The sequence below is a fragment of the Acomys russatus genome, chromosome 5 (genome assembly GCF_903995435.1).
Source record: "Acomys russatus chromosome 5, mAcoRus1.1, whole genome shotgun sequence".
NCBI lineage: Eukaryota > Metazoa > Chordata > Mammalia > Rodentia > Muridae > Acomys > Acomys russatus.
In genome coordinates, this window is record NC_067141.1 from 61,020,285 (window position 1) to 61,047,183 (window position 26,899).

General features: G+C 49.3%; 1 protein-coding gene across 3 annotated transcripts; it reads left to right on the plus strand.

Annotated features, from left to right (window-relative positions):
• The first annotated feature begins 3,236 nt into the window (after nucleotides 1-3,236).
• Nucleotides 3,237-25,917, plus strand: Zfyve27 (zinc finger FYVE-type containing 27). Of its 3 annotated transcripts, XM_051146579.1 has the most exons (12): nucleotides 3,248-3,572; nucleotides 8,649-8,719; nucleotides 11,448-11,634; nucleotides 15,019-15,114; nucleotides 16,459-16,571; nucleotides 17,356-17,495; nucleotides 18,045-18,116; nucleotides 19,699-19,719; nucleotides 19,877-20,021; nucleotides 23,237-23,283; nucleotides 23,597-23,678; nucleotides 24,488-25,917. In XM_051146579.1, the coding sequence occupies exons 1-12, from the start codon at nucleotides 3,376-3,378 to the stop codon at nucleotides 24,550-24,552; spliced, it is 1,236 nt and encodes a 411-aa protein (XP_051002536.1). In that variant the 5' UTR covers nucleotides 3,248-3,375; the 3' UTR covers nucleotides 24,553-25,917. The 3 variants fall into 3 exon arrangements, with proteins under 3 accessions (XP_051002535.1, XP_051002536.1, XP_051002537.1); XM_051146580.1 differs by lacking the exon at nucleotides 19,699-19,719 and having other exon boundaries at nucleotides 3,253-3,572; nucleotides 24,488-25,916; XM_051146578.1 differs by lacking the exons at nucleotides 19,699-19,719; nucleotides 19,877-20,021; nucleotides 23,237-23,283; nucleotides 23,597-23,678; nucleotides 24,488-25,917 and having other exon boundaries at nucleotides 3,237-3,572; nucleotides 18,045-19,248.
• The last annotated feature ends 982 nt before the right edge of the window (nucleotides 25,918-26,899 follow it).

Genomic DNA, 26,899 nt, shown 5'->3' on the forward strand with positions numbered 1-26,899 from the left:
TTTGGGGAGTTAGTTCTCTTCCTTTGCCATGGCACTGGGGGACTGAACTCAGGCCTCAGGTTTGTACAGCAGGTGCTTTACGCACCAAGCCACCTTGCCAGCCCACAGGTTTTGAGCACGTAAAACATGCCAGGAAGGCAGGTGGTGGTAGTTCGTGCTTTTAATCCCAGCACTCGGGAAGCAGAGGCCAGCCTGGTCTACAGAGTGAGTTCCAGGGCAGCCAGGACTACACAGAGAAACCCTGTCTCAAAACAACAACAACAACAAACAAACAAAAACCCAACCCCCAAAACAATAACAACAACCAAAAAAAAACCACAACAAAAACCAAAAAATAAAATCAACCCAAAATGAAACAAAACAACAAAGACAGAAAACAACCCCAAATGAAACAAACAACAAAGCCCACGAAAACAAAACACCAGGAATTGCCATCTTTTAGCTCATTCTATCTTCACCCTGTGAAGCTCCTTCTGTGCTTATCCCCGCTGTATAGTTGGAAAACAGCAATTCTATTTTCCATAGTATTTCCTATTGTATTTTCCATGGTAACTCAGGTTGAGCCTGCAAAGCAGAACTTTACAATATCCTTACATTCTTTCTTTTTTGTTTTGTTTTGTTTTTCGAGACAGGGTTTCTCTGTGTAGCCTTGACTGTCCTGGACCAGGCTGGCCTTGAACTCACAGCGGTTCGCCTGCCTCTGCCTCTGGAGTGCTGGGATTAAAGGCGTGTGCCACCACCGCCCGGCTTCGTCCTTATATTCTTAAGCACTTCATTTTGAGGTTATCAGAGATAACAGCAAGAAAGCCTGTGAGTATCTCCTGACGGGAACATCTCACAAGTCCTTTATCCTTTCACAGAACGTGCCAGCGCCCTAGCTGCTGTACATTAGCTAACAGCTACTGGTGAGAGTGCATGCAAGCCCCAGGGAGAGATAGAAGCAAGGAAGGTGGCAGATAGACAATGTTTGAGAGAACAAAAGCCCCAGAGACCTTGGAGGGTAGGAGGCCAAGAGAGGGTGGTACTCTGGATGCTAAGGCAGACAAAGTAAGAACAGCCAAGTGTCCCGTGCTGCCGAGAGCTCCTACAAGGAGCCAGAACAGCACAGGTGACCCAGGAAGACAGGAGTACAGTTGGTGAGGAGTGAATTGGGTGAGGGATGAGCAGCAGAGTGTGGCAAGTCAGACAAAGAAAAGAGGGGGTTAAGAAAAAAATCTCCTGTGGATCTTGTCTCTAGGATAAGGGGTGTTAGTGAGAGTAAAGGTTTCAGAGTCTGTGAGACAGTGATAAGAGTTGAGATTCCCAGGACAGCTGATTCCTGGATGGAGGAGCAGGCATGCCTGTTTCTCTGAAAAAGACATGCTGGAAGAGATGTCAGTAAGGCTTTGGGGTGGCCCAAAGGGTAGCTACTACCAGCTGGGCAGCCAGGGAGGCTGCAGACATCTGACTCCTGCTAGGGTGAGCTGTTTGGGTTTGCATGGAAGCAAGAAGCGCGGGGCCAGGCAGGTGTGACAAGCAATCTGAGGAGTTGGCAGGAGTCCTGGGCCTTTGCAGGTAACCAAAAGGGGGTTCAGCTGGCTGAGACTTGAGGCACTCTGAAAGAGCAGCAGGGTAGATGAAGCAGTAGATGCAGACTCGTGTGGGTGGTGTGACGGCTGGGATTGCTGGGATCCTGGGATATATTTTGGCTCAAATCCCAGTTCCAAGAGGTTTATGTGCTGTGACATTAAAGGAGTTACTTACCATGACTCCAACTCCTCCTCTGTGAAATGGTTGATAACCCCAATAGGGCCGTCGAAGGAGGGCCGGATAAGATAAGGTGCACAAAAAGCGTACTGTGCTGCCTGGCTGCCGCTTAATGCAAACCCATGAGAAGTGTGTTTTAAGGGACACCAACTGGGTCACAAGATGTGAAGAGGCATGAGCTAGGAACAGCAGCTACCCACCACCACTCTGTTTCTGCTAGGCACCTGGCATACAGGATGTTTTCTGCCTTTCGTAGGCTCACGGAGCTTCTTTCCAAGTTTTCTTCCCTTTTTATCTTTCTCTTCCTCCCCCTCATTTATTTATTTATTTATTGAGCCAGGTGCTCCCATAGTCAAGGCTGGCCTTGAACTGGTGATCCTCCTGCCTCAGCATCCCAAGGGCTGTGATTATAGACGTGGGTCACTATGTTGGGTTCTCTGTCCTTGCTGTAATGTCCCGGAGCTAGGCTGGTCCCCAGGCATCAGGTCCTACGGTTCCGGGGCATTAAGTGAGTCAAATCTTGCAAGGAAGGAACAGAATTTAGGAAAAAAATTGGCTGAAGTGGGAAAGCGCGCAGGCGCAGTATTGACGACCTAGCTCACCTGCGCTTGGGTGGGAGGGGCTAAACCCGGAGCGGGAGGGGCTAAACCGGGAGCCCCGACTCTAGGCCGGACGGGCGCGGTGACGTCACGGACGCGCCACCGCAGAGTGAGTCGCTTCCCGGAAGCGACGGCGGTGGAGGGGCCTGCGGCTCTCTGGTCGACCTGCGACTTCGGCGCGTCGGTGGGAGCGTGGGGTGGGGCGGGCCTTGAGGGACTGCTCCGGGGCTTGGTGGCCTTTCTGTTTCCTTGGCTCTCCCTGCTCCTCCCTCTCCTGAGCCAGCGTCCGGGTAGGTGACGGTCATCACACCCCCGCCCCTGTGTGTTTACGGAGTCTGGCGCTCCCACCTGGTGGGGGTCGCCACCTGCGGGCACAGCAACCTTGGGCGTGGCCTGCCTTGCGCCACGTTGGAGTTGAGTATAGTGGAGGCCTGTGTCGGGCGCTTACCTGCTAATCCTAGGCTCCTATCTCGCACCTGACCCGGCTTCCTTTCTTCCTGGCTGGTCCTATCGATCGGGAGTCTGCCCCCTTGCAAGTGATGAGTGGAGAAGCCGGGGCTAAAAGCTTCATAAGTGTGCTGTTGGAAAAGTTCGTGGACCTTTGGGAGACATGACACGGGTCTCCCAGTGTACTTTGCGTGTATTGACAAAAACTTCCCAGAACAAGATGATCTGCTTTACACTGACATTTGAAGGATGAGTAGGGATTACCAAATAAAGATGGGAGAAAGATATCACAGGGCATCTTTGTTCTTGGGATTACCACCAGTCCCCCTTCAACAACCTGGTTATTAATGGTTCATATGCTCTTGAAGGTCTGTGGCGGGAAGGGGGAGCATTGGAGGGGCTCATTAAGGAAAATCTTTCTAAGTCATCCACTTCACCCTGCCCAGCACAGTTTTCTCCAGTGTGAAATGAGTATCGCCTCTCACCTCACAGGTTTAACCCTAAGTACCACGTGAAATGATGCAGGGGGGAACGTGCTGAAGACTGGAAGTGCATTGTGCGTGTGGGGAATTACGATTACAAAATGCAGACGTCAGATCGGGACCTGAGTGGGCCTGAGGGGAGCCCCAGCATGATGTCTGAGGTTCTCTCTGAGTGCTCACCTGCCCCTACCAAGTCAACAGCGTTTGATCTTTTCAACCTGGTTCTGTCCTACAAGAGGCTGGAGGTCTACCTGGAACCCCTGAAGGACGCAGGTGATGGTGTTCGATTCTTGCTAAGGTACAGACTTTAGGGGTTGCTCTTCCTTTGGTCTCTCCTGTCTGTCTTTAGCAGCTCTGTGCTGTCCTTTTCTCTCTAGCGATGACTAGTTCTGGAGAGGTGGTTTGGTCTCTAGAGTTATTCAGATCTACCTGTGTTCCAGCTCTATGCAGGAAAGCCAGGCCCTGGAGATCACCTGGCCTTCACCAGGGTTCTTTGTGTTTGGATAAGTTCCTCTTAGGGACTGCCAGAAAGTCCTGGACATTGGCCCACTGTAGCTGAGAGCTGACTTAGTTTTTTTTCCCACCCTCCCCTTCTCTCCCAGTACTAACATAATTAATAGTAAAAATTTGATTTTTGCTATTTTTGTATGTGTGTCGCATTGTGTGCAGGTCAGAGGACAGCTTTTGGGGGTTGCTTCTCCCTCCGTGGTGGATTCTAGGGATCTGACTCAGGCTTGGCAGCAAGCACCCTACAGGCTAAGCCATCCCACCAGCAAGTTACAACTTGAAACAAACTTCAAATACGAACACCTTTGAAAAAATCAGACAGCATTTTTGTTTGTTATTTGGGATATCGTTCTCTCTCTCTCTCTCTCTCTTTTTCATTTTTTTTTCTATTTCACTTTCTGTATATATATTTTTTTCTTCTAGTTTTCCTGTTGTTGTTGAAGTAGTGTCATGTATAGCACAGGCTGGTCTCAGGCTTACAATCTTTCTGTTTCAGACTCACAGTGCTGGGATTACAGGTGTTTGCACTTGTAAATAAAAAAAGTATTTTATCTGGGCATATGCCTCTAACCCCAGTACTTTGGAGGTAGTGACAGGAGGGTCAGAAGTTCAAAATCATCTTTAGCTCCATAGCAAACTTGGGGCCAGCCTGAACTATATAATACCTTGTCTTAAGAACAAAAACAAAAACAAAACAAAAAACAACCCCCCCCCCCAACCCAAACCAAACCAAAGAGGTACTCTAAACTGCAAATAAATGGCTTTGCATTTTTGGTTACTTCAGTTTATGTCTTAATAAAGGCACTCGATATCATCATCATCAAAATAATGTTATACCTAACAGAATTAAAAACAATTCATCTATGTCTTCCTCTGGTCAGTTTCCTCACTTTTCCCCACTTTCCTCACTTTTTCCAAGGATGTCATGGATTCTTGTTTTGCCTGCTCCTGTCAGGTTCCTCTCAGTGCTGCATTTGGTGTGGTTTCTATGTCCTGTAAATCTTTTTCAAACTAAAGCAGCTCTTGTTTCATGTACGGGTTTGCTGAAGTGCTTGGGTGCACTGTCCTGGAGAATTTCCTCCTGAGACTTGTCTGGCTACCTGTACATAGCTCTTTAACTTGGAGTTTAGAGAGTAAAAACTGGACTCCATTCAAGCTAAAGACTTTGTTTCCAAAAGGAAGTATTGTGCCGTTAACGTGGCATGACACCAAGAATCACATTCAGTTTGTGTCTAAAACAGTAGAGTTGTGTGTTGTGTACACATCAGAGGACATCTTACAGAAGTTGGCTCTCCTACCACCATGTGGGTCCTGGAGATCAAACTCAGGCCCTGAGGCTTGGCTGCAAGCACCATTTCAGAGCAGGTGTTCTTAACTTGGAGCCTGTGGATAGGTTTAAGGGTGACTCCTCTGAAGCTGCAGACAAAACTGTGTGTGTTCTTGCCTACTTACAAAAAACGAGCCTCCAGTTTCCGTCAGATTGTTTTAAAGACATTCAGCCACTTTATGTGCCCAAAAAGACTGGTAAGGGGTTGGAGAGGTGGAGCTGGGTGGCCTTGAAGGGTGCTGTTGCGTGTATCCTCGTCTCAGTCTAGAAGTAGGGACCAACCATTTCTAATTACTATTTTGCTTTGTCTTTGAGCTCCTGGGCTGAAACAAGCCTCCTGGTAGCCACTTATTAATGCCTCTTTGACAAGGCCTCACATTCTCACTCACCCTGTAACTTACGGCTCTACTGTGAGGTCCACGGCGCCGAGTGCAGGCTGTCGGCAGGACAAGAGGCTTTCTCTGAATTCCAGCACTACCTTGTAACCAAAAAGAACTTTCCTGTTTTTAGGTAGGGGCCACTTCAAGAAAGATGTGGCGCTGCATTCCGGCGCTCTCATCCTCTGTCTGTGCCCCCCACGCAGGCAGAGCAGACAAGTTAAAGACACCCTGTTCTGCTTTCCTCCGCAGGTGGTGTAGTGCCTCTTGGCACACTAACTTTTGGGGTTTTCCGTTATGTGGAGTGAGAGGGCCACAGCTTGGAGGGGAGGGGAGCACCACCCCCAGCCGTAGTCTCTAGAAGCTTACAGAGGGATCACTGGTCTGTGAAAGTGGCTGTCAGATTAGTTTATGCTTTTGATGTTCTTTTTTTAGTAAAGAGGATTTGACTGAAGAGGGACCTGATCTTGGGAGTTTGGCTGTTGGGTCTGGAGCTACGGTAAAATTTAAGACTCCTCGAGGGTGAGCTGCTCCACTTTGCAGGTCTCCCAGGATCAAACTGTCAGCAAGGCCAGTGGCTTTGGAAGGAGAGGGAACCACTGGCAGTGTGATGTTTTTACCTACCTTTCCTTTTCCTTTTAGGCTTGTTTTTTTTTTTTTTTTTAAATCTTACTTTTACCATAATGGCAGCCACTGGTGGTTTTGAGACATGTTTAGGGTTGTGTGGGTGAAATGTGTTTGATGCCATGAGAAAGGCTCTAAAGGGTTACTTCCTTTCCTCAGAATGCTCATTAGAAACTAAGCGCCCTGGGCTGGGAAGCTCATCGGCTAAAGTGCTTGCTGCTCAAGCACAGTTGCCCAAGTCTGGATCTCTAGCACTCAACATAAAAAGCCAGGTGTGTGCCTGGGGAGGTGGGGACCAAAGGATCCTGGGAGCTTACTGATGAGCTGGCCTAGTCACATTGGAGAGTTCAGGGTTCAGTGAGAGACCCTGTGCCAAACACACACACACACACACACACAGAGTAAAAGTCCCACATAAATTAGTTAACTTCACTTAGTAATTGTATATTTTGCTTTTCTAATTAAACATAAGGGTACCTTTATGGGCAGGCAAGATGGCTCATTGGGTAAAGGCTCTTGACTTCAAGCCTAAGGGCTTGAGTTCAACCCCCAGAACTTACACAGTAGAGGGAGAGAACTGACTCCTGTAAGCTGTCCTCTGATCTCGACGGATGTGCACATATGTGAACACACACACAAAAAAAAACCCAAAATGTAGCAACAATCTTTTTTTTGTTGTTTGTTTTTCGAGACAAGGTTTCTTTGTGTAGCCTTGGCTGTCCTGGACACCCTTTGTAGACCAGGCTGGCCTCGAACTCACAGCGATCTGCCTGCCTCTGCCTCCTGAGTGCTGGGATTAAAGGCCACCACACCCGGTACAACAATCTTTTTAAAAGAAAATACATATATCCCGACACAGATGTAGTGGATGGGCAGGCTTTGTGTGGGTCCTTGAGTCAGGGAAGCAGGGACATGACATGGACTCTGTTGCCCGCTCTCCATCACTTCCTCCATTGCCTTGCCAGGCCATAGGGGAAAAGGACATGCTTGTCCTGAGGCACTTGATGGGCTGGGCTGGGGTGGGGTGGGGCCCTTTTTTGAGGAATGAGGGAAGGGGAATAGGGGAAGGAGGAGGAAGGGTGGGACTGGGAGAAGAGGAGGGACCAGGATGTGAAGTGATTAGATAAGTAATATATATAATTATAAATTATATATGTTTAATTATATATAATTAATAAATATATATATAAAGTCTGAGTGCATTGTTTTATAGCAGTGGATTTTTTAAAAACACTTGTTTCTCTGCTCTTATTTTTCACCTTGATTATATTGACCTTAGGATATAGGTTTCAGTAGCTTCATTTTTATTATCTATTCTCTTTTTTGCTAGCTTGCTTCTTTTTATTTTACTTTATTTTCACTTATTTTGTTTATTTCTTTTTGAGACATGGTCTTATGTAGCCCACGTTGACCTCCAACTAAATGTATGGCTATGGCTGACCTTGAATTCCTGATCCTCCTGCCTCTGTCTCCCCCATGCTGGGATTACAGAGTGCTCCACCACACTGGGTTCTACATCTATGTTCATATTAATATAAAATGTCGTGTCCCAAGCTAAGCCAGCAGCACCATCTTATCCTCGGAGGTCTGAGTCACTTTATTTCTTCGGGCACTCTGTTGCCATTTGGTGGTGGCATGTGTGTGGGGGCATTCAGTTCACACTGGTTGTGTTTTCTGTGTGAAACTGCATTGCCTGCTCATTTAGGTTTTTGGTTTTTTGTTTGTTTGTTCCTTTAAGCTGAGGTCTGAGCTCATGACCCTGTGCTTGCTAGACAAGGGCTCTAACCATTGAGCTAAATTCCCAGCCGTTCAGTTGTAGTATAGTGCAGTAGGTAGTATTTTTCTCCTTTTGAATAAATAAATATTCAAACAAAGTGAGAAAAATGCTCAAGATTACAGAAGTAAAGAGATAAAGGAACAGGTGGGCAAAAGTGTCCGTATTGTTCTTTCTCAACTTCTTGATTGATTGATTGGTTAAACTCTGTAGACTGGTCTGGCCTCGAACTCAGAGATTGGCTTGCCTCTGCCTCCTGAGAGCCCGAGATTTAAGGCATGCACCACTACTCCTTGCCGCTGTTGATGAATTTTTGTACAGATGATAGACTGGTGAGCTGAGGAGGTTTTGGGTTTTCCCCATATCTGTTATTTTCTGTGGTCCAGCCAGTGGCCTGGAGAGTGTGCTGCTACTGCCTTCGGAAGTTGTGAAATAGGATAAAGGAATGTGCTAAAAGAAGAACCTTGTCAGTGTCCCTTGTAAAGGAGGGAGCCTTGCAAAACATGGGGAAGCAGCAGTGACCTGGTTTCTCAACAGATGTTAGAAAGACTCCTCCCTCTGGCAGAAAGTTCTGTGGGTCTTCTAGTTTGGTCACCCCTGGGCTAATGTGTGGACTCCTGCCCTACAGATGGGCCCATGTGCATTTCTCCTTGGTCTTCTGTGCTGTCTTCTCCTTATGTGCAGCTTGGGCTGGCTGGCTGTGTTGCCAGGCGTCTCTCAGGCTGGAGGAGTGGCTTCCTGTGATCAGAGCTCTCTGTGTTGTAGGTGGCAGATGCCTCTGTGTTCCTTGCTGACCTGCCTGGGCCTCAACATCTTGTTCCTCACTTTGAACGAGGGTAAGAACGACTTCTCGAGGCCAGTGGGTTTTTGTGCCTGATTGTGGGGGGAAGAACCCTGAGGTTGCACTCTGTGGGAGGGACTAGCTCTTTGTCAGTTTGCTTCCTCCTAGGTCTTTTTTTTTTTTGTCTTTCAAGACTGGGTTTCTGTGTAGTCTTGGCTGTCCTGGACTTGCTTTGTAGTCCAGGCTGTCCTTGAACTCACAGAGATCCGCCTGCCTCTGCCTCCTGTGTGCTGGGATGTGCACTACCACCACCTAGGTCTTCTTGGTGTTAAAACACAAGCTCTGGAGAGACCTCAAAGGCCCAGTCTCTGTGTGTGACTTAGGGCACATGATATAGCCTATCTGTTGATACCCTGTCTCCCTCTTCTTCGAAGGGAGGACAGCAACAGTCCTTTCTCTTGTGCATTGTGAGGGGTGAGAGCCTTGTGTGCGCCACTCAGCCCAGTGCCTCGCACACATACAGAGCAGCAGCCAGCGGACTGTAGCTGCGGCTGCTTCTGTACCGCTTCCTTCGTGACTGCTGGCTGGTCATTGACCGGTCCCATTTTGCTTTCCAACCTAATTTAAGGGTCATTTGTCAACATGACACAGGGTAAGTCTCTCAGGAGTAGGAGATGAATGTTTTCCCCCCCATATCTGTTATTTTTCTCTGGTCCAGGAAATGAGCTTTGATGTACTGGGTGGTCACCAGTAGCAGGGAGAGGCACACACACAAAGCCACGAGGAAGATGTGTGGCTGGTGGTGACTGTAGGTGTCCTGGGTGGCAGTGTCTGTGAGGACTTCTGTTATGTATGCTGTGACCCAGCCCTTCTAGGGTTGGAGCTGTCAGGTAGCTGTTGATAAAGCATCCCCCTCAAGCACTCTGCCCCTGTCCCCCAGGAATCAAGTGAGCAGTCCGGGGCAGAATGTTCTGAGAAGCTGGTCCTTTATTTATGTGTTCTTACATAAATGTTTTACACACGTTTCTTAGTATCTTCTGTTTCCTGTGGACATGCGGAGTCAGTGGGTTGAAAATTACTCCAGTTCACACAAGCTCACCTAATTTTTGTTGTTGTTGGTTTTTGTTTGTTTGTTTGTGGCAGGGGCTCTCTATGTAGCCCAGGCTTTCCTTCAACTCACCACATAGCCCAGTTTTGCCTGGAGCTACCCATTTCCGGCCTCAGCCTCTCAGTCTCTGAGGCTATAAGTGTAGTCCCCATCCTAGCCAGCTTTCTTTTTCTTTGATTATATCTCCTAGGATTTCACAGGGGAGAAGTTCCTGCTTTGAATTTTGCCTTGGTCTCGATATCTGTCCCTCAGTTCTCAGGACCCCCATGCTCTGCTCAAAGCCACAGGCAAAGTTTCCAATTTGCCTTAGTGGTAGACGGCTAAGTTTCCATCGTTGGAGGAGTTCAGCAGCATCCACTGCAGAGCCATCTATTGTGTGCTGTGGCGATTTCTGTTTTATTTTAGTGTACGGATGTTTTGTCTGCATGCATGTCTGTGTACTGTGTGTGTGCCGTGTCTGTGTACTGTGTGTGTGCTGTGTCTATGTACTGTGTGCTTGCCATGTCTGTGTACTGTGTGCGTGCCGTGTCTGTGTACTGTGTGCTTGCCATGTCTGTGTACTGTGTGCTTGCCATGTCTGTGTACTGTGTGCGTGCTGTGTCTGTGTACTGTGTGCGTGCTGTGTCTGTGTACTGTGTGCGTGCTGTGTCTGTGTACTGTGTGCTTGCCATGTCTGTGTACTGTGTGCGTGCCGTGTCTGTGTACTGTGTGTGTGCCGTGTTTGTGTACTGTGTACTTGCCATGTCTGTGTACTGTGTGCTTGCCGTGTCTGTGTACTGTGTGCGTGCCGTGTCTGTGTACTGTGTGCGTGCCGTGTTTGTGTACTGTGTACTTGCCATGTCTGTGTACTGTGTGCGTGCCGTGTTTGTGTACTGTGTGCGTGCCGTGTCTGTGTACTGTGTGCGTGCCGTGTCTGTGTACTGTGTGCGTGCCGTGTCTGTGTACTGTGTGCGTGCCGTGTCTGTGTACTGTGTACTTGCCGTGTCTGTGTACTGTGTGCTTGCCGTGTCTGTGTACTGTGTGCGTGCCGTGTCTGTGTACTGTGTGCGTGCCGTGTCTGTGTACTGTGTGCGTGCCGTGTCTGTGTACTGTGTGCTTGCCGTGTCTGTGTACTGTGTGCGTGCCGTGTCTGTGTACTGTGTGCGTGCCGTGTCTGTGTACTGTGTGCGTGCCGTGTCTGTGTACTGTGTGCGTGCCGTGTCTGTGGAGGCCCAAAGGAGCTGGAGCTCCTGGAACTGGACTTACAGATGGTGGTCAGCCACAATTTGGTGCCAAAAGTCAAGCCCAGGCCCTCTGGCAGAGCAATCTGTGCTTTGAACCACTCCACCATCTCCCCAGCCCTTGAGGCATTTTTAATGTGCTAAGCCAGGCTGGAGTTCATCTGTCATCACATACCTAAGTTCGCACAGTTTAGAGCTCTTTTGCAGAAGAGACAGTGAGCACATCCACAGTACACAGTGTGGCGATAAGGTCAATGAGGGAAAACACAGCTGGGTTGAGCAGGTCATAGAGCAGGAGATCTGGAGTCTTACCCACATAGTGTAAGGCCAGTAGCGATCAGGCCAGGTGTCTCAGGCAGGGCCTGGAGGAGGTGAGGAAGCAAGCATGTGGCCATGAGTAGTCAGGCTCCTGGGCCCTGTTTACTGTGTTAACTGTACTGTTCTTGATCTCTTAGGTGCATGGTACTCCATGGGTGCCTTGATGATTTCGGTGCCTGCCCTGCTAGGCTACCTTCAGGAGGTTTGCCGGGCACAGCTGCCAGAGTCAGAGCTGATGCGGAGGAAGTACCACAGCACAAGGCAGGAAGACCTACAGAGAGTGCGGCTTTCCCGCCCTGAGGCTGTGGCTGAGGTGAAAAGCTTGTAAGTACTGAAGGGAGCCAGGAGTGTGGGGGAGTGAGTGAGCGCCATGCCACAGGCTGGCTGTGTGCTGCAGACTTCACGCTACTTACTCTCTCCTGGCTCTGAGCAGACACTGTTACTATCGTCCTCTTAGGGAGGCAAAGGCTTAGATAGCTGGTTGTGAAGATTGCTTGAATGTTGGGGACCCAGGAAGTGTTCAGTGTTAGTCATCATCACCATCCTAAATGTGATGTGACTGATTCTTTGAGGAAGTGGCTTTCAGACTGTTTGTTGTTCACCATCCAGTGGTGGCCTGGTTTCTTTGTCCAGTAGGCCGTTCTAGGCTCTGCTTGGTCCTGGACAAGAACAGATGGACCTCAAGGTCAAAGGTCCTGTTTCTCAATCAGGGGCGGCTTAGAGCACTCAGGGTGAGGCCTGTGCACTAGGCCAGGGTGTGAAAAGAATGTTACAGTTAGTTCTTTTAGAATGAGATTACAGGTATCAGATAGCAGTGGAAACTCAGGCATTCCTCACGCCTGTGATGATACCAAAAATGGTACAGCCTTTGTTAAGCTGCTGTGCGGCATGCTTGAAAGCAGCTGGGAGGCAGGTCCGGTGAGCGCAGGCCTGGCGGGTGCTTCCCTAAGCTAGCAGCATGGATGGAGCAGGCTTCAGCAGCTGCCAAGGCAGCTCTGCATGGCGGCTTGATAACCGGCAGGCAAGTCCCTGGCGTCCAGCTGTGATTCTTCCCAGAATAAATGGAGTCTCAGATGGTCATGGTGGAGGAGTGCTGTGAGCATGAGAGAGAGCAAGCCAGCCAACCTTTACTTTCATGAATCGGGGATTTACAAACCTTGGGCAGTGAGGAGAGTTTTGAGGTTAGGGTGCTAGGGATTCCTGACTTACACGCAGTGGTATAGTACCTCATTTACATGTGGTAGCAGGGGGTCTTATCACAAGCAGGAGAACACAGTACTTAATTATCCTGTGGGTGGGGGAAGAACTTCCAGGTATGATTAAAGGTCATTTGCTGAAGACTAGGATCTCCTAAGCATAGGGTGGGGTATTTCCATGAATCCCTAGGTGCTTGCTGAACAGATTCTATCAGGAAAGGGTCATATCTTCCTTATGTGATGCTCCTTAGGGAGTCTGGGGGTTCCCAGATCAGGCAAAGAGAAAGCTGCTGAGAAACAGAGTCTGTTATAATAGACTGAGCTCAGTTGGCTATCCAGAAACCAGACTTCAATCTTTTTTTTTTTTTTTTAAATTATTTTATTAATTTATTCAGATTACAACTCAGTTGTTATCCCATTACTTGCATCCTCCCATTCCTCCCTCCCTCCTGCTTTCACCCTTTTCCCCTCCCCTAGGACTATGAATAAAGGAGGACCTCCTCCCCCACTATATGGTCATAGGCTATCAAGTCTCATCTTGGTAGCCTGCTTGTTTTTTCTTTGAGTGCCACCAGGCCTCCCCACCAAGAGGAGGTGGTCAAATATGGGGCACCAGCAGACTTTGATCTTAAAAAGCAGGGTTCCACATCTGCTAGCAAATGTTAACTGGGCCAGCATCAGTGCAGCTGGCTTTTTATAAGCCTTTCCTAGATCAGGTTCCGTGTAGGCTTTTGATGTACAACAGGGTTGATAACAGAACTATGGGTCATCAGGAGCCTGGGAAAAAACAAACAAAAAGCCAAAACTTTCAAAATATAAAATAACTTACTTCTATGTTTTTCTTTTCTTCTGAGATGAGCTTGTGATATAGCCTTGGCTAGCTTGGAACTTGCTCTGTAGACTAGGCTGACCTCAAATTGACAAGAGTTCTGCCTGCCTCTGCCTCCCAAGTGCTGGAATTAAAGAGGTATGAGCATGCCTGACACTGAAATAACTTTAATATTTGGCAAGAGGTGCAAGAAGACTGAAAACAGTTCAATATACGCTTTATCCATACAGAGCAATTACTAATGAGTGGTCACATTGGCTTTAGCTATTTTTCCCTTGAACCATTTGAAAAATGTAAACATCCTTTTTGTTTTGTTTGTTTACTTGTGTTTTGAGAAAATGTTTCCCTGTGTAGCCCTTCCTGTCCTGGCCCTTGCTCTGTAGACCAGGCTGGCCTCGAACTCACAGAGATCCGTTCGCCTCTGCCTTCCAACATCCTTTCTGTTTACTCCAAACACTTCAACATTACTTTCTGAGATCAAGGACATTATCTTATGTATTCCCAGTTGAATGGGCAGAATCAGGACATTTATATCGATATATTAGTACTGTTCTCTGCTATGTGGTTCATAATCACATTTTGCCAGTTGTATTGATGACCTTTTTTATATTGATTTCCCCTGGCACTACATTACATTGTAGTGCCAAGATTAAATCCAAGACCTTGCCTGTCCAGCACCTCAGCCCTGATGTTTAGTTTCTGTGTTCTGTGACCCTGGGGTGAGCAGTTTCACGTGACCTCAACATACTTGATACAGTATAAGCTTACTGTGTTCGTTCCTCAGTTTGTGGTGTTAGGTTCCTTGTTAGGTGGAGGGTATACATTTGAGCAGAACTGACAAGCTGAGTGTCATAGTCCATATTAGAGCGACATGATGTCAGAAAACACTAACTTTGGTCACTTGCCTAAGGCTTCTCTATGGCAAATTATGTTTCCCTTGGTTACTAGTAACCTGTGGATGTAGTTAGAGGCTGAAATATGTTGTCCTCATCAGCGTTCACTCAACGGCTGTAAAAGCCATTGATAGGTCTTGCTTTTGTCACTTTGCTCCCGCGGTGGCTGAGAAGTGGCTCTCTGCTTACCATTGGCCTGCACTTACTTTCTGGCGTTTTGGGGTGAGGAGGTGTGCATCTCATTCATTACCAGTCCGCATGCAGAGAGTCTTATTCACTCCACGGGGTCTACTCTGTTACAGCCCTTCCTTCTGTCTTGGCATGTCCTGGGCTTGGCCACTTTGAGCCGGCTCGTGTTCTTTCCCCACATCGCCATCATTCCCACTGCTGCCTGACTGTATGGCACAGCAGAGTATTCACATTTGTCTTGCCCTTTCCCTGCTCCAGTTCTAGAAGCAGCCGTGTCTCTAATGAGCCCTTTGGGTGGAAGGAGTGCACTGACTCCATAGACTACTGCCTCCTTCCCAATTGTAATAAATTAAAAAAAAAAAAAAATAGCAGGGCCCTTAACTGCTTCACCTCAGCAAGGGTCTCCCGAAAGGGGTTGGAGTGGGCTGGAGCATCTTTGCAAGACTGTCTTCGTTGTGTTTATGGACTGGCCTCCACTGGCCGGCTGTGCCTGTGAACCCAGGCTCTGCTTCCTCACGGCTTCTGTACTCCTGGATGGGCGGGTGGGTTGATTTGGCAGGGGGCGGGGCCTGTCCACTCATGGGAAGCTCTGTGTCTACAGCTTGATCCAACTAGAAGCCGTCCTGAGCCGCCTGTGCTGTACCTGTGAAACAGCCTACCGTGTGCTGCACTGGGAGAACCCTGTGGTCTCCTCACAGTGAGTAGGCCCCTTCTCTTCCACCCCGCCACCCTGTGTCTGTGGATTGAATCCCTTCTCCCCCAGGTAAAGCTGGATGCCTTGAAAAGGCTTCTGTAGGCCTGGAGAGATGGTTCAGTGGATAGGAGCTCTTCCAGAGGTCCTGAGTTCAATTCCCAGCAACCACATGGTGGCTCACAACCATCTATACTGCAGTCTGATGCCCTCTTCTGGCCTGCAGGTGTACATGCAGATAGAGCACTACATACATAAAATACATAAATAAAACCTTGGTTAAAGAAAGCTTTATTTTCAAAAAATCCTTCTGCTCCATCTGCTTCAGGGAAGAGCATCCATGGCCGTAGGGTGTGGGTCTGCACAGAAGCTTTAGAGTTCTACATGGTTGTTTAGTTGCCTTTTTAAAAGGTAAACAGTAACAGTACTGAAATAATAGGCGAGTAACTCACTATGTCTGGAGCTGCTCATGTGCCTGCTAGCTTCATGTGGAATGTGAAAGTTCTTTCTCAATTTACTTATTAATTATATGTATATGAATGTTTTGTCTGCATATATATATATATATATATATATATATATATATATATATATGTATTTATTCCTTGTGGGTGCTGGCAATCAAACCATAGTTGTCCGCAAGAGCCAAAAGTGTCTAGGCCAGTGAGCCACCTCTCTAGCTTGTATGTGAGGTTTCTCTTGATCCACTAATTACATCATAGGTAGTTGCAGGAAAGTCTTTGGAATTATTTTCTAATGTGGACTGTGAGTGATTGTAATTTATGGAAGTGTTCTGTTGTATATTTAGATAATTTTTATTTTCATTACTAGCCCCACGGTGAGCGTTTTTATGGACTTAGTTTTAATTTTTTGAAAAAATTTTAAGAATAAGCTTAAAAGATGAAATGACTGTACAATGAGATGCATCTCTTTGAGGCTTTCCTGAGGCAGTGATGACCACAATAGCGTCTCTCTAGGCGTCGCTGTGTGTGAGGCCTGTGCTCAGAGGCTCCAACTTACTGTCTTGCTCTTCCTAGTGACCCTGTGAGGCAGCTGCTGTCTTAACCCGCACTTTATAGGTGAATGAAGAAATGCTTGAGAGCCAGGGGACTTGTCGCAGAGACAAGTGGCCAAGTTTGTTTCTGACTCAAGTCTGTGTCTAGACTTGAGACACAGTGTGGCTTCACTGGCCTCACTTGATAGAACCCAGCACCGTGGTACTTCCGAACACTTCCTTGGCAGTTCCACACTGGTTTGCTTGGCGGGTCTTGTCAGTTTGTGCCAGAGCTGTTTCTTACGCAGGCACGCCCCACCATTTTCCTTCTGATTGTGGACTTTGTGTTTATCCAGGTTCTATGGCGCTCTCCTGGGCATGGTTTGCATGCTCTACCTGCTGCCACTCTGCTGGGTCCTTGCCCTTTTAAACAGTACGCTCTTTCTGGGAAACATGGAGTTCTTCCGAGGTAAGCCCCAGAGAGCCTGACAGCTGGGTCCAGGCCCACTCTGAGCACCTGTTTCAGATTCCTGCTTCTGTTTGTTTGCAGTGTAGCCACAAGGGGGCAGCTTTTGACTGGGGTATCTCTGGAAGTGTGGTGGTAGTGGGGTCTGACTTTGCTGCCATTAGAGGGGTCTCCTCTTCCTTTAAAAGTCAGATGCATCATTGCTTCCTTCTAGAAGATAAGGGTGGCTTCTAGAAGATAAGGGAGGAGTCTTTTCCCTAAATTGCTACCTAGTCCTGCCCTGTGGCCACCTGCATTAGCTGCCACATCTCTGCGTGACCCCTGAGTCTGCTGTCTGGCTTCTGAATGGTGGGCAGTCTGGAGAGGCCCTGTGCTTGGATGGGGATGTTGTGCAGTCTGGAGAAGCCCTGTGCTTGGATGATTTACGCTCTTTGATTTCTCCTCTCTGTCCTCTGTTTATGGATCACTTACTATATGGAATCACTGACTGACTGTGGCAGAGGGACAGATGCTGATGGAGAACTCTCCCCGAGGGCCACTTACTGTGTCTCTGTCTAGAAAGCTCTCTCTTCCTAGAAGCTTTGTTTGTTTGTTTGTTTGTTTTTTGAGACCGGTTCACTTTGTAGTCCTGGCTGACTTGGAACTCAACAGACCAGGCTGGCCTTGAACTCACAGAGATTCACCTGCCTCTGCCTCCCAAGTGCCGAGCTTAAAGATGTGGTATGCTCCACCACACCACTCACTGTGTCATTGTCACCTCCAACTCTACTCTCCGTTCCCTTGCCAGTGGTGTCTGAGTATAGGGCTTGTCTGCAGCGACGGATGAACCCCAAGCAGGAAGAGTATGCCTGTGCGAGCTCAGCACTGCAGGACTCTGGGGGGAGGGCTCCTCTGCTGGACAGTACACCTGCCCCTACACCCACAGAGGTGAGTCCCTGCCATCAGCAGGAGCCTTTTTTGTGTTGTTGAGGGTCTTTTTTTCTCTCTTGTTTTTACCAGTCTGTTGATAAGGCAAAGCTTCTGTGCTGGCGCTGTGAGCTTCTTTCTACCTAGTCTCTGGGATGCTTAGTAACATGAAGTGCAGTGGAAATAGCTGCCTGGGCTTTTCTGACCACTTGTTCTCTGTCTGGTGCCCTGTGAGGTGTGTCCTGAGAATGGGGATGCGGCCATTCTCTGTGGCAGAAGAGATGGCTCAGGCACAGAGGGGGCTGTCAAAGGCTCTAGCTAGTAAGTGTGGCTGGTCTCAGGTGGACTCTGTCAGCTACTGTAGGTCCAATGCTATCTTGTTCTGTGGCCCTGCCCTGTGGGGTTAGGCTGCTCTTTCCTGTGATTTGCTTCTTTCCTGCAGCTGTTCAGTTTCCTTGGAGGAGGGACCTGAGGTTTTGGAGCCTAGCCACTGGTTCTCAGCAGGTGGCTCTCTGCTGTAGGGACTAGGGTTGCCAACCTTCCCTTTTGCCATAGAGTCTTTCTTCCTAGGACCTCACGCCAGGCAGTGTGGAGGAGGCTGAGGAGGCTGAGCCAGATGAGGAGTTCAAAGATGCAATTGAGGTGGGTGGCCTCCTCCCAATCCCTTTACTGACCAGGCCAGATGTGGGTGGGCTGAGATCTGTGTGTGTGTGTGTTTTCCTAACGTCCACATGGGAAGCTAGAACTCACCGAGCTAGAATTCACAGGTTGAAAGAGTGCCACTGGCCCCTTCCTTCTCCCTTCATCTGTCCTGAGTGTTCTGGCAGGGCTGGCTCTGCTGGCCTGTGCAAGCCACTGTTGGGTGTTGGTGGTTTGTCACCTGGGCTAGGGTTCATGATGTCAGAGGCACATTTGGAGGAGGCCTTGCCTGTGCCTCCCTTTCTGGACACTAAGGTCCATAGATGTCCCTTTGGGAGGGTGGGGAACGTGGTTGCATGGCCAAGTGCTAGTTCAGGGAAAGTTTAACAACTTTGATTTGGACAGTGATTTAAATTTAGGTAGTTTGAAGACATGTTTTATTTGGCTTGTAAACTTTTAATATAATTCTTTAAACCAGTGTTTAAAACTGGGTGAGTTTCAGTTAGAATTGTAGACTTGCTGTTTTCCTAGTGTTTCTGAGTCGGCACCAGTCACTGTAGCTGAGGAGCCATCGACTCCTCTTGGGTAAGTCACATGGGGTAGCAAGATGGCTCAGTGGGTAGAGATTCTAGTTGCAAAGCCTGATGATCTGAGTTTGGTCTCCAGAACCTGCCTGGTAGAGGAAGAAAACAGAGGCTAGAAAGTTGCCCTCTGACCTTTATACGTGTGTCGTGACACACACCCTTGTAAATGCACAATAAATGAATGTAGGTGAGTCACGTGCCACAGTTGTGAGTTGTCCTACAGTCCGCATCCTCTCTGCTTCCTGAAGCCTTCTGCCTGTTATTGCTTCTGTTACATCACTGTTTGTCTCAGAGTAGAAACTCAGATGTTTATGTCTCTGTAAAGTGGGAGGGTGTTTGAAGAGCAAGACTCTTGTCAATTTTTATTTTTATTTTTTTGTTTTTCGAGACAAGGTTTCTCTGTGAAGCCTTGGCTGTCTTGGACTCCCTTTGTAGACCAGGCTGGCCTCAAACCCACAGAGATCTGCCTGCCTCTGCCTCCTCAAGTGCTGGGATTACAGGCCTGCGCCACTGCGCCTGGCTGAGTCTTGTGAATTTTAACTTGCTGACTTGTTTCCTCCCACTTTAATTGTGATTTCCTCAAGTTGATAATGATTGAGGCTGTGAGTCCGGAGAGGGTGGAGATGGCTGTGGCAGGAGTTTTCAAACATTTTTTTCATGACCCAAGTAAGGAACACATTTTTGTATCTAGACCCAGTTTATCCTTCGTTCTGTAAAGTGTGTGGAACTTACATGAAACACTTAACCCAAGAGAGTGTGGTAAGGGATGTTTCCTTTCCTACCCTGGTCTGTGAACTGTATAATGGCCAGTGGGAGGAGAATAGCACCAGCTGCTCTAAGTCGCCTTAGGTCTGGGCTGCTTCCAGAGAGTGTGCCTGTTCACCGCCCCGGTGGGAAGTGCTCAGAACTCAGGATGGCACAGCTGTGTCCCCTGTCCCCTCCTGCTCCTCCCTTCCTGCTATCTCTCTGTTTTCTCTTCTTCCCCGCACCTTGGGAGGCAGGAGACCCACCTGGTGGTGCTGGTAAGTAGGAGCAGGGTGAAAGGGTGGGGCCGGGCCGGGCAGGGTGGCTGAGTTAGCTGTGCCACACCTCATGGGCCCACCATGTCCAGGTGCCTCCGCACGCAGGACCTGGACTGTTCTAAGAGATGAGCGGGGCTGGAATAAGCTGTTCTCATAGGAGGATGATGAGGGCACTCCATGCCCAGCAGAGGATGAGCTGGCCCTGCAGGACAATGGGTTCCTCAGCAAGAATGAGGTGCTGCGCAGCAAGGTGTCACGGCTTACGGAGCGGCTTCGCAAGCGCTACCCCACCAACAACTTCGGTATGGCCAAAAAACTGGATTGAAGGTGGGAGTACATGGCTAGGGCTGCTGGCACTTGGGGAGTGGGGTGGCATCTGGGCCACAGGGGCAGAGTCCAAGAATTGTGGGCACTGGTAAAGATATCCATGAAACCTTGGGAAATGTACATATGTCCCAAGGAAGAGTGAGTGTGGAGTGAGTGGGTCTCTTCGTGCCCACCTCTCATTATTGAATCTAAGGTGACAGGAAGACAAGGTGCTCATGGGCCCAGGCTGCAGAGCTGTGATCCTGAGACTGCAGAGCTTGACAGAAAATACTGTCTCAGCTGGTGTCTTTGGGCACATTGTGCCTCAGTTTCCTCTTTAGTAAAAGAGTTGTTCTTGTTGAGTTGTTGTGAATATTATGACAGTATAGGCCAAGCATTAGTACAGGGCCCAGCTGGCTCTTAGCAACTGGGTGCTGTCCATGTGGGAGGTGCTGCTGGTCTTGTGGGTCCCTGAGAACCTGACTCAGTCTTTGTAACCTGGCTGTCTGCAGTAAAGGGCACCTTCTTCTGAGCATGGTAGTTTTCTGAGGTCACTTCTAGCCAAAGTTGTAGTTTGGTTAGCTTGTATTTTCTTGAGGATGTGGGTAGGTCAAGGAAGGGGCTTGAAGGGTAGCTTTGACTCAGTACAGCTTGGGAACCTGGCTCTGATCTTGAGCCTGAGGGCAGAGCCAGCTACAAACCTGGGAAGAGCCTAGAGTAGCTGGTGACTGAGAGCCACTGTAGCCTTTGAATTGTGTGTTCCAGTGTTCAGTGAAGTCTAAGTCTCTGGAGGGAGGGAAAATCCCTGGATTTATCTTCAGGAATTTGAGGAGCCTCTGGGGTCTGCCTTTGTGCCCCTGACTAGTAGTGTGGTTGTCTTTTCAGGATTAGCTGTCCTGGACCTGCGGTTTCCTGCTGTGTGTCCCTATCCCTAAGCATGCAGGATCCTTTTAGTCTGTGTTGACTCTTGGCTTTGGTGTCTACTTCAGGCTCATTTCTCAGCTGGATGGGATGGGGCAGGCAGATCTTCTGGGCCCAGAAGCAGACAGATTATAGTGTTCCAAGTAAGAGGACATAGTGCTGCTGCTCCTAAGTGGCCTTTTGTATTTGTGCATTTTAAATAGAGGCACTGAGAGGTCCCTGATTGGCAGAGGGGTAACCCCTCTTCATCTAGTGGGGAGCTGGGCTTCAGCTGCAGGTCATCTGCCGTGCTGTGTTCTTTTTGTCTCGTCATCTTCACTGTAGCATCTCTGAGCCCTGATGTGTAGAAGCCCCTTGTTTTATGTCTGTTCTGTCTTCAAACCTAGGCTTTGGTTCCGATTCCCCTCACATGATAGGCAGAGGCCGTCCATGTTTGAGGGTGGCAGTGGCCTTTTGCCCTTCTCCGCCCCTCCCCCTGCTACTGTGCCTGTGTCTCTTTGTTGGTAGGGCTGGTCTCCGCTTTGAGGCCAGGTGTGACAGTTCTGCTTTCAGGGTGTTAGCCCCTGGGTCCAGGTCCCCAGGTCAGGCTGGCATAGGCTGCTCTGAGATCTCTTAGTCATTTCAGGCTGCTGTAAGGAAATATGTCACTCTGGGTGCCTAATCCATGAGCAGAATTCTATTTCCCACCATTGCAGAAGCTGGAATCTAAGATCACAACCAGGTTCCCAAGCTGTCCTGAGTCAAAGCCACCCTTCAACTCGGGTCTGAATAATAGACCCTTTTGCTGCCTCCTCTGTATTGGCAGGACAAGTGCTGTCCAGGGCCTCCATTGGAAGACCCAGTGCTCTGCCAGACGCCCCTTAGAGGCCTCACTTTGTACTGCTAGTTGTGTGGGGATTAGGACTCAATAGAAGTACTTTAGGGGACCATTCTGGCTGTCAGTAGATGAGGTGGGTCTGTGGGAGGATGAGATGAGGTCTTCCCCTGGAGCCTCCACGGGAGAGTCTTGGAGAGGGTCCCGAGCACTCCTGTCCTAGAGGCTCCTACAGCACTGCCCTGGCAGGTCCCTGGGGAACCTTTTCATGGCAGGGTCATTTGGTGAGAGCAAGAATGTGGGACTTTGCTGAGAACAGGCTGAGTGGGTGGGCTTGGGAGGAGCAGAGCTATTCCCCTCTGTCACTGTCTGATCTGATGTCAGCTCTCAGTCCTCCTGGGCCCCAGATTTGATTGGGGACACAACTCTACCACTGGACTGTGCAGCCCTTGCTCTCCATCTAGTTCTGAACAGTTCTTGGACATGGCTCATGTCCCATTATCCTGCCCCCTAGCAGGCTGCTTTCCTCTGTCCCTGGTGGAGGAGCCATGGTCAGTAGCACTTTTTCTCATACCGCAAGCAGTCTGGGTTCTCTTTTTTACTTCTACGTTGCTATGAGCTAAGCAACAGCAAAGAGATGTTTGTCTCAGATACCCCAGCCTTGGACCCTGGTTCCTCAGTCTCTGTCCTTGATCCCAGGGAGCCTCTTTTAGCATAGCTGCGGGTAATCCTGGCTGACTAGAAAGGAGCTTCAGGACTGTCATAGTCAGGCATGTCACTCAGGAGTCACAGTCGTGCCCTCTGCTGCTGACTCCTGCCCTGCAAGGTCATAACAGGCCCCTGAACCCCCTTTCTCCATCTTCCATCTCTCCTTCCATCCACCTCTGATTGCCAGTCATCACCTGAGCTGCTGTTGGCCTCCCTGCCACTGCCTGGGGCTCCTCTGTCTCAGTAGACTGTGGCCTAGGGAGGCTTGTGTTGTTGCTTGCCACCACTGCTTGAGATGCTGTCCTTCGTGCCATCTTGGAAGGTGCCCAGTTTCAGGCTCTTCTCTTGGCATCTTCTGATGACAGCAAGCAGGAGTGTGCAGTTCTTGGAAGCCTGTCTGTCCCTTACTGTGGGCAGGTGTCTGTAAGGAGGCACTATGAAAGGGTCACATCTGGTGGGCTTCATTGAGTACACCCGGGTCAGGTCCCTGCTGGCTTGGCTAGATTGCAGGGAGGAGATTCTGGGTGCTCCTTGATAATCTGCCATGCTGGGGTGGGGTCGGGTCGGGTGGGGCTCAGGGTTGGAATGGTGCAAGGATGAGAGCTGTGGGTAGCCTGGGTCCCTTTTCTTATTCTGAATCCAGACACTGCTCTCTGCACTCAGGTGAGATGCTGGGCTCTGCCAGGGTGGGGTCAGTTAGAGTCAGGAGCAATTCGGGCTGAACGGCCTGGGCTGGGCCAAGGCTCAGCTGCTGCCTTTGTTTCCCAGGGAACTGTGCAGGCTGCGCTGCCACCTTCTCCGTGCTGAAGAAGAGGGTGAGTCTGGTGGTGTTTGCTTGCAGCAGTGTGCTGTGACTGTGGCTTACGCAGGGCTTGAGGAGAGTCCTCAGGGAAGTCGGTGTCACAGAGGCCAGTGGCCATGGTTGGCCGAGGCCAGGGTATTTCTCTTGCTTCAGGCCTACATCTGTACCAGCCTCCTGCTGGCGGCTCTGTTCTGTCCTGTCCCATTCCCACCGCACAGAGGCCCCTCTTCCATCTTACCGCAGTGGATGAGAGAAGGGAAGAGGCACTGGGGTGTCAGGTGCCTGAGGGTGGGCCCCCATCTGACACCGGTGTTTTTTGTCTACAGCGGAGCTGCAGCAACTGTGGGAACAGCTTCTGCTCTCGGTGCTGCTCCTTCAAGGTGCCCAAGTCCTCCATGGGGGCCACAGGTGAGGGTGCAGGCCATGGGTCAGGGAGGCTGCCTTGTGGGGTGTCCTGTACAGAGCAAGGCAACTCCCAGAGGCCCCCTCTTTCCTCCCAGAGGAGACTACCTGGTTGAATCTTATTTTCATTATGTTAGTAACATTTTCAATAAAAACCCTTTTCTCTTCCTTTCCTAAAAACTGTATATGTTTGCTGTAAATAAAAACCCGTGGATGAGCAAAAGGAAGGAAACTACTCCCCGTGTGTCTCCTGGGCAGGATGACATGGGATGACTGGGGATGGGCCTGTCTGTGACTAGTGTGTAGGGAGCATGAATATGCCTTCATGTTCTTGAAAACTGGGATTATATTTCACTTCCTGCCCTGTGGTGTGGTGCAGTGTTGGGCAAGCTTTTTTCCTTCTGGTCTTACAAGTAGCACATGCTTTTAACTATAAAACTTAGAAATGATTATAAAGAAAGGAAGAGAAAAATGATCCTGTAATCTTACCACCCAGAGGTTTTAACCACCGTTAAAACACTCAGAGAAAATCTCCTCTGGTATTTTATTTAAAAAAAAAAAAAAAAAAAAGGTTTAAAAATGTGTTATGTTGATGCCAGAAGAATTTCCAATGCATAGAACACCTGGGAGAAGCCTGCTTGGCACCAGCACCCCAGTGCTCCATCGTGTCTGAGGGCAGGAGTGAGCTGGGTCGGGGAGGGTGTGGGCCGGGTCGTGGGTGGTCTGTCTGAGGACTGAGAGGCTAATTCACTACTTGGCGCTTTGAACCCAAAGGGTACAAAGAACCATCTCACCAAGCTCTTCTTCCTTTCCAGCTCCTGAAGCCCAGAGGGAGACTGTGTTTGTGTGTGCCTCCTGTAATCAGACCTTAAGCAAGTGAGAAGAGAAGAGAGGCCAGGCTCCACCTGTCCTGGGGCCAACAGTAGACCCTACTCTCCTATCCCTGGTCCTGGCCCTCTGAGGCTTGTGCTGGGCAAATGGAGCCTGACAGCTAGGTCCTTCCTTCCCTCCCCTGCTCCTCCAGCTGGGCTGGTGATGCTCTAAGGCCCAAGGGGAGAGAAGCCCCTGGGGTCTGAGCTATTGGCACTGCTCTACCCTGTGCCCTGTTGACTCAGGGTTGGCCAGGACATGTCCACCAGAGGGCAGAACTGAGCACAGCCTGCTCTTATCTGAGCTCTGATGTTCCAGGCTGACCTGACTAGGCCTTAGGATCCGAGAGACCTGATGTCGGGAAAAGAGGTTCTTCCTGCTGGGTACCGGGCAGTCTCTCAGCCACGAGCCCTGCAGGAGGACTTAGAGCACATGCCTGCTCTGCCCCTTGAATAGCCTCAGGATATGTTGTTTTCTAGAGATAGGATTGGAGTTCCCAGGTGCCCAGAAGAGAGTGTAGATGAGGGTGCTACTCAAGTCCTTCAGTGTCGAGTGGATGGCAGCACGGGCAGGCTCTACCCACAGAATCATAGCTCCCATGATGTTCTGATGTCTTCAACCCTGCTGGGGTGGCTGCAGGACCCTCACAGCACTCCCACTTCCTGCCCTGAATCAAAGGCACCCCATCTCTTTCCCACTGCCACATCTCTCTAGCCCTTATCTCATGGAACATGAGGCCAGGTAGATGGAGCAGAGACTCTGATAGCCCTTGGCCTCAGGGGTCTGGGGAAGTATTGGACCTTGATGGGCTGGTTCCTAGATTCCAGGGCTGTTCCTGGAGAAGTGTCCATTGTGGGAGAGGGTCACATGGTCGGTTTTATGTTCCCACTGATCTGCCAAGGGGCCACCGCGCCTTTTCTTAAGCCATGAGCTGGCTCAGGTCCCCCCTCCCCTGGAGCTGCCCTGCCTTTTCAAAGTATTTATTTATTTATTTATTTCATGGTTCCTGGGAGCATATCGTGCAGGGATGGGATAAAGAGGATGAGGGGCTCCTGCCTGAGACCCTTGGGCTGCTCTCCACAAACCTGCATCTGTAACAGCAGAACTGTTTTTACTGCCCAGGCATGGACATGAGTGACTCCCATCTGAAGCCCTCTTTGCTGCCAGGCAACACACAGAGCAATGAGGGTTTGGCAGTGGGGACCAAGCAGGTGAGGTGTACCCCTTTGTTCTGATGAGAGACGGTGACCTCCATGTTTATACGGTAGAGCAGTGGAAAAGGAACTTTGTATGGAGAATTGTCAATAAAAGGCCCTGTGCTTATGGTTTCGTTCTGTTCTTGTGCCAACCCTCTCCATTAGGATGGAGACCCAGGTCTCCTAGTGCTATTCATGTTTTTCACTTTGCCAAGGGTGGGCTGTGGGGTGTGTCTTTACACACTGTCTGTAGCAGTGGGTGCTGCTGCCACCGCCGCCTGGTCTTTGAGGGAGCCAGGCACAGTGGAAAGCTGTGCCTTGTAAACAGGAGGGGCAGGCCTTGTCTTGTGACCAGACTGAAGGCCTTGGATTGAAGTTGGGACCAGAACCTAAATATAAATAATGCAGGCTTTAGAATAGAAAGGTTTTAGCTAGTCCCTCTGAGAAAGCCAGAAGGGGCCAACACTGCAGGAGGCTGGGAGCTGGTAGGAAAGGTTGCATGGGGATGTGAGGTGCAAGTTGGCCCTGTGATCCAGGCTGGGTTAGGTGGATACTGGGTGCTGGGCACTGCATACTAACATGTAAAGGCTGCAAGCCCATTACGCAGGCGGTTTTCCTCATAGTAAGACTGCCCAGCAGCAGCACTGTGAGCTAGCTCTGAGCCCAGCCCCACCTGCCATGGCCATGTGCTGTCATCGTACAGCCTTCAGAGGGAACATGCACCTCCTTTGTCCTTACAGTGAGAAAAGTTTTGTTTTCTTTCTTTTTCTAAGACAAAGAATGATTTTAAATCTTTTTTTTTCCCCAGAGAAGTGTCAGGGAGAGTCTAGAGTATAGTGTTTTTTGGTTTTTTTGTTTGTTTGTTTGTTTTTGTTTTTTTCCAGAGTATAGTTTGAAACAGTTGATGCCATCTTGTTGAAAGGTGACCTGTCACTGCTCAGGTAGACTGGCTATAGGGTGTAATCATGGATGTGAGAAAAGAGGGTTTCCCCCTTTTTGTTTCCTGGAATTCCCAGTGAGAATAGATGAGGAAGGCTTCCTTTAAATGCAGGGTTCAGCAGGATTGATGGCAGTGTCACCATGGATCTTGTGGTGCAGAGAACTCAATGTGGAGTAGCAGGCCGTTTGCCCATTGTGGGGTTAGATGTCTTTGTAAAAAGA

Excerpts from the sequence above, each read along its gene's own strand:
- Zfyve27 (XM_051146578.1), top strand. The coding sequence starts at position 3,376 with ATGCAGACGTCAGATCGGGACCTGAGTGGGCCTGAGGGGAGCCCCAGC. Across the intron at positions 11,635-15,018 it reads GTGGCTGAGGTGAAAAGCTT|CTTGATCCAACTAGAAGCCG; the intron begins GTAAGTACTGAA and ends CTGTGTCTACAG. Across the intron at positions 16,572-17,355 it reads AAACATGGAGTTCTTCCGAG|TGGTGTCTGAGTATAGGGCT; the intron begins GTAAGCCCCAGA and ends TTCCCTTGCCAG.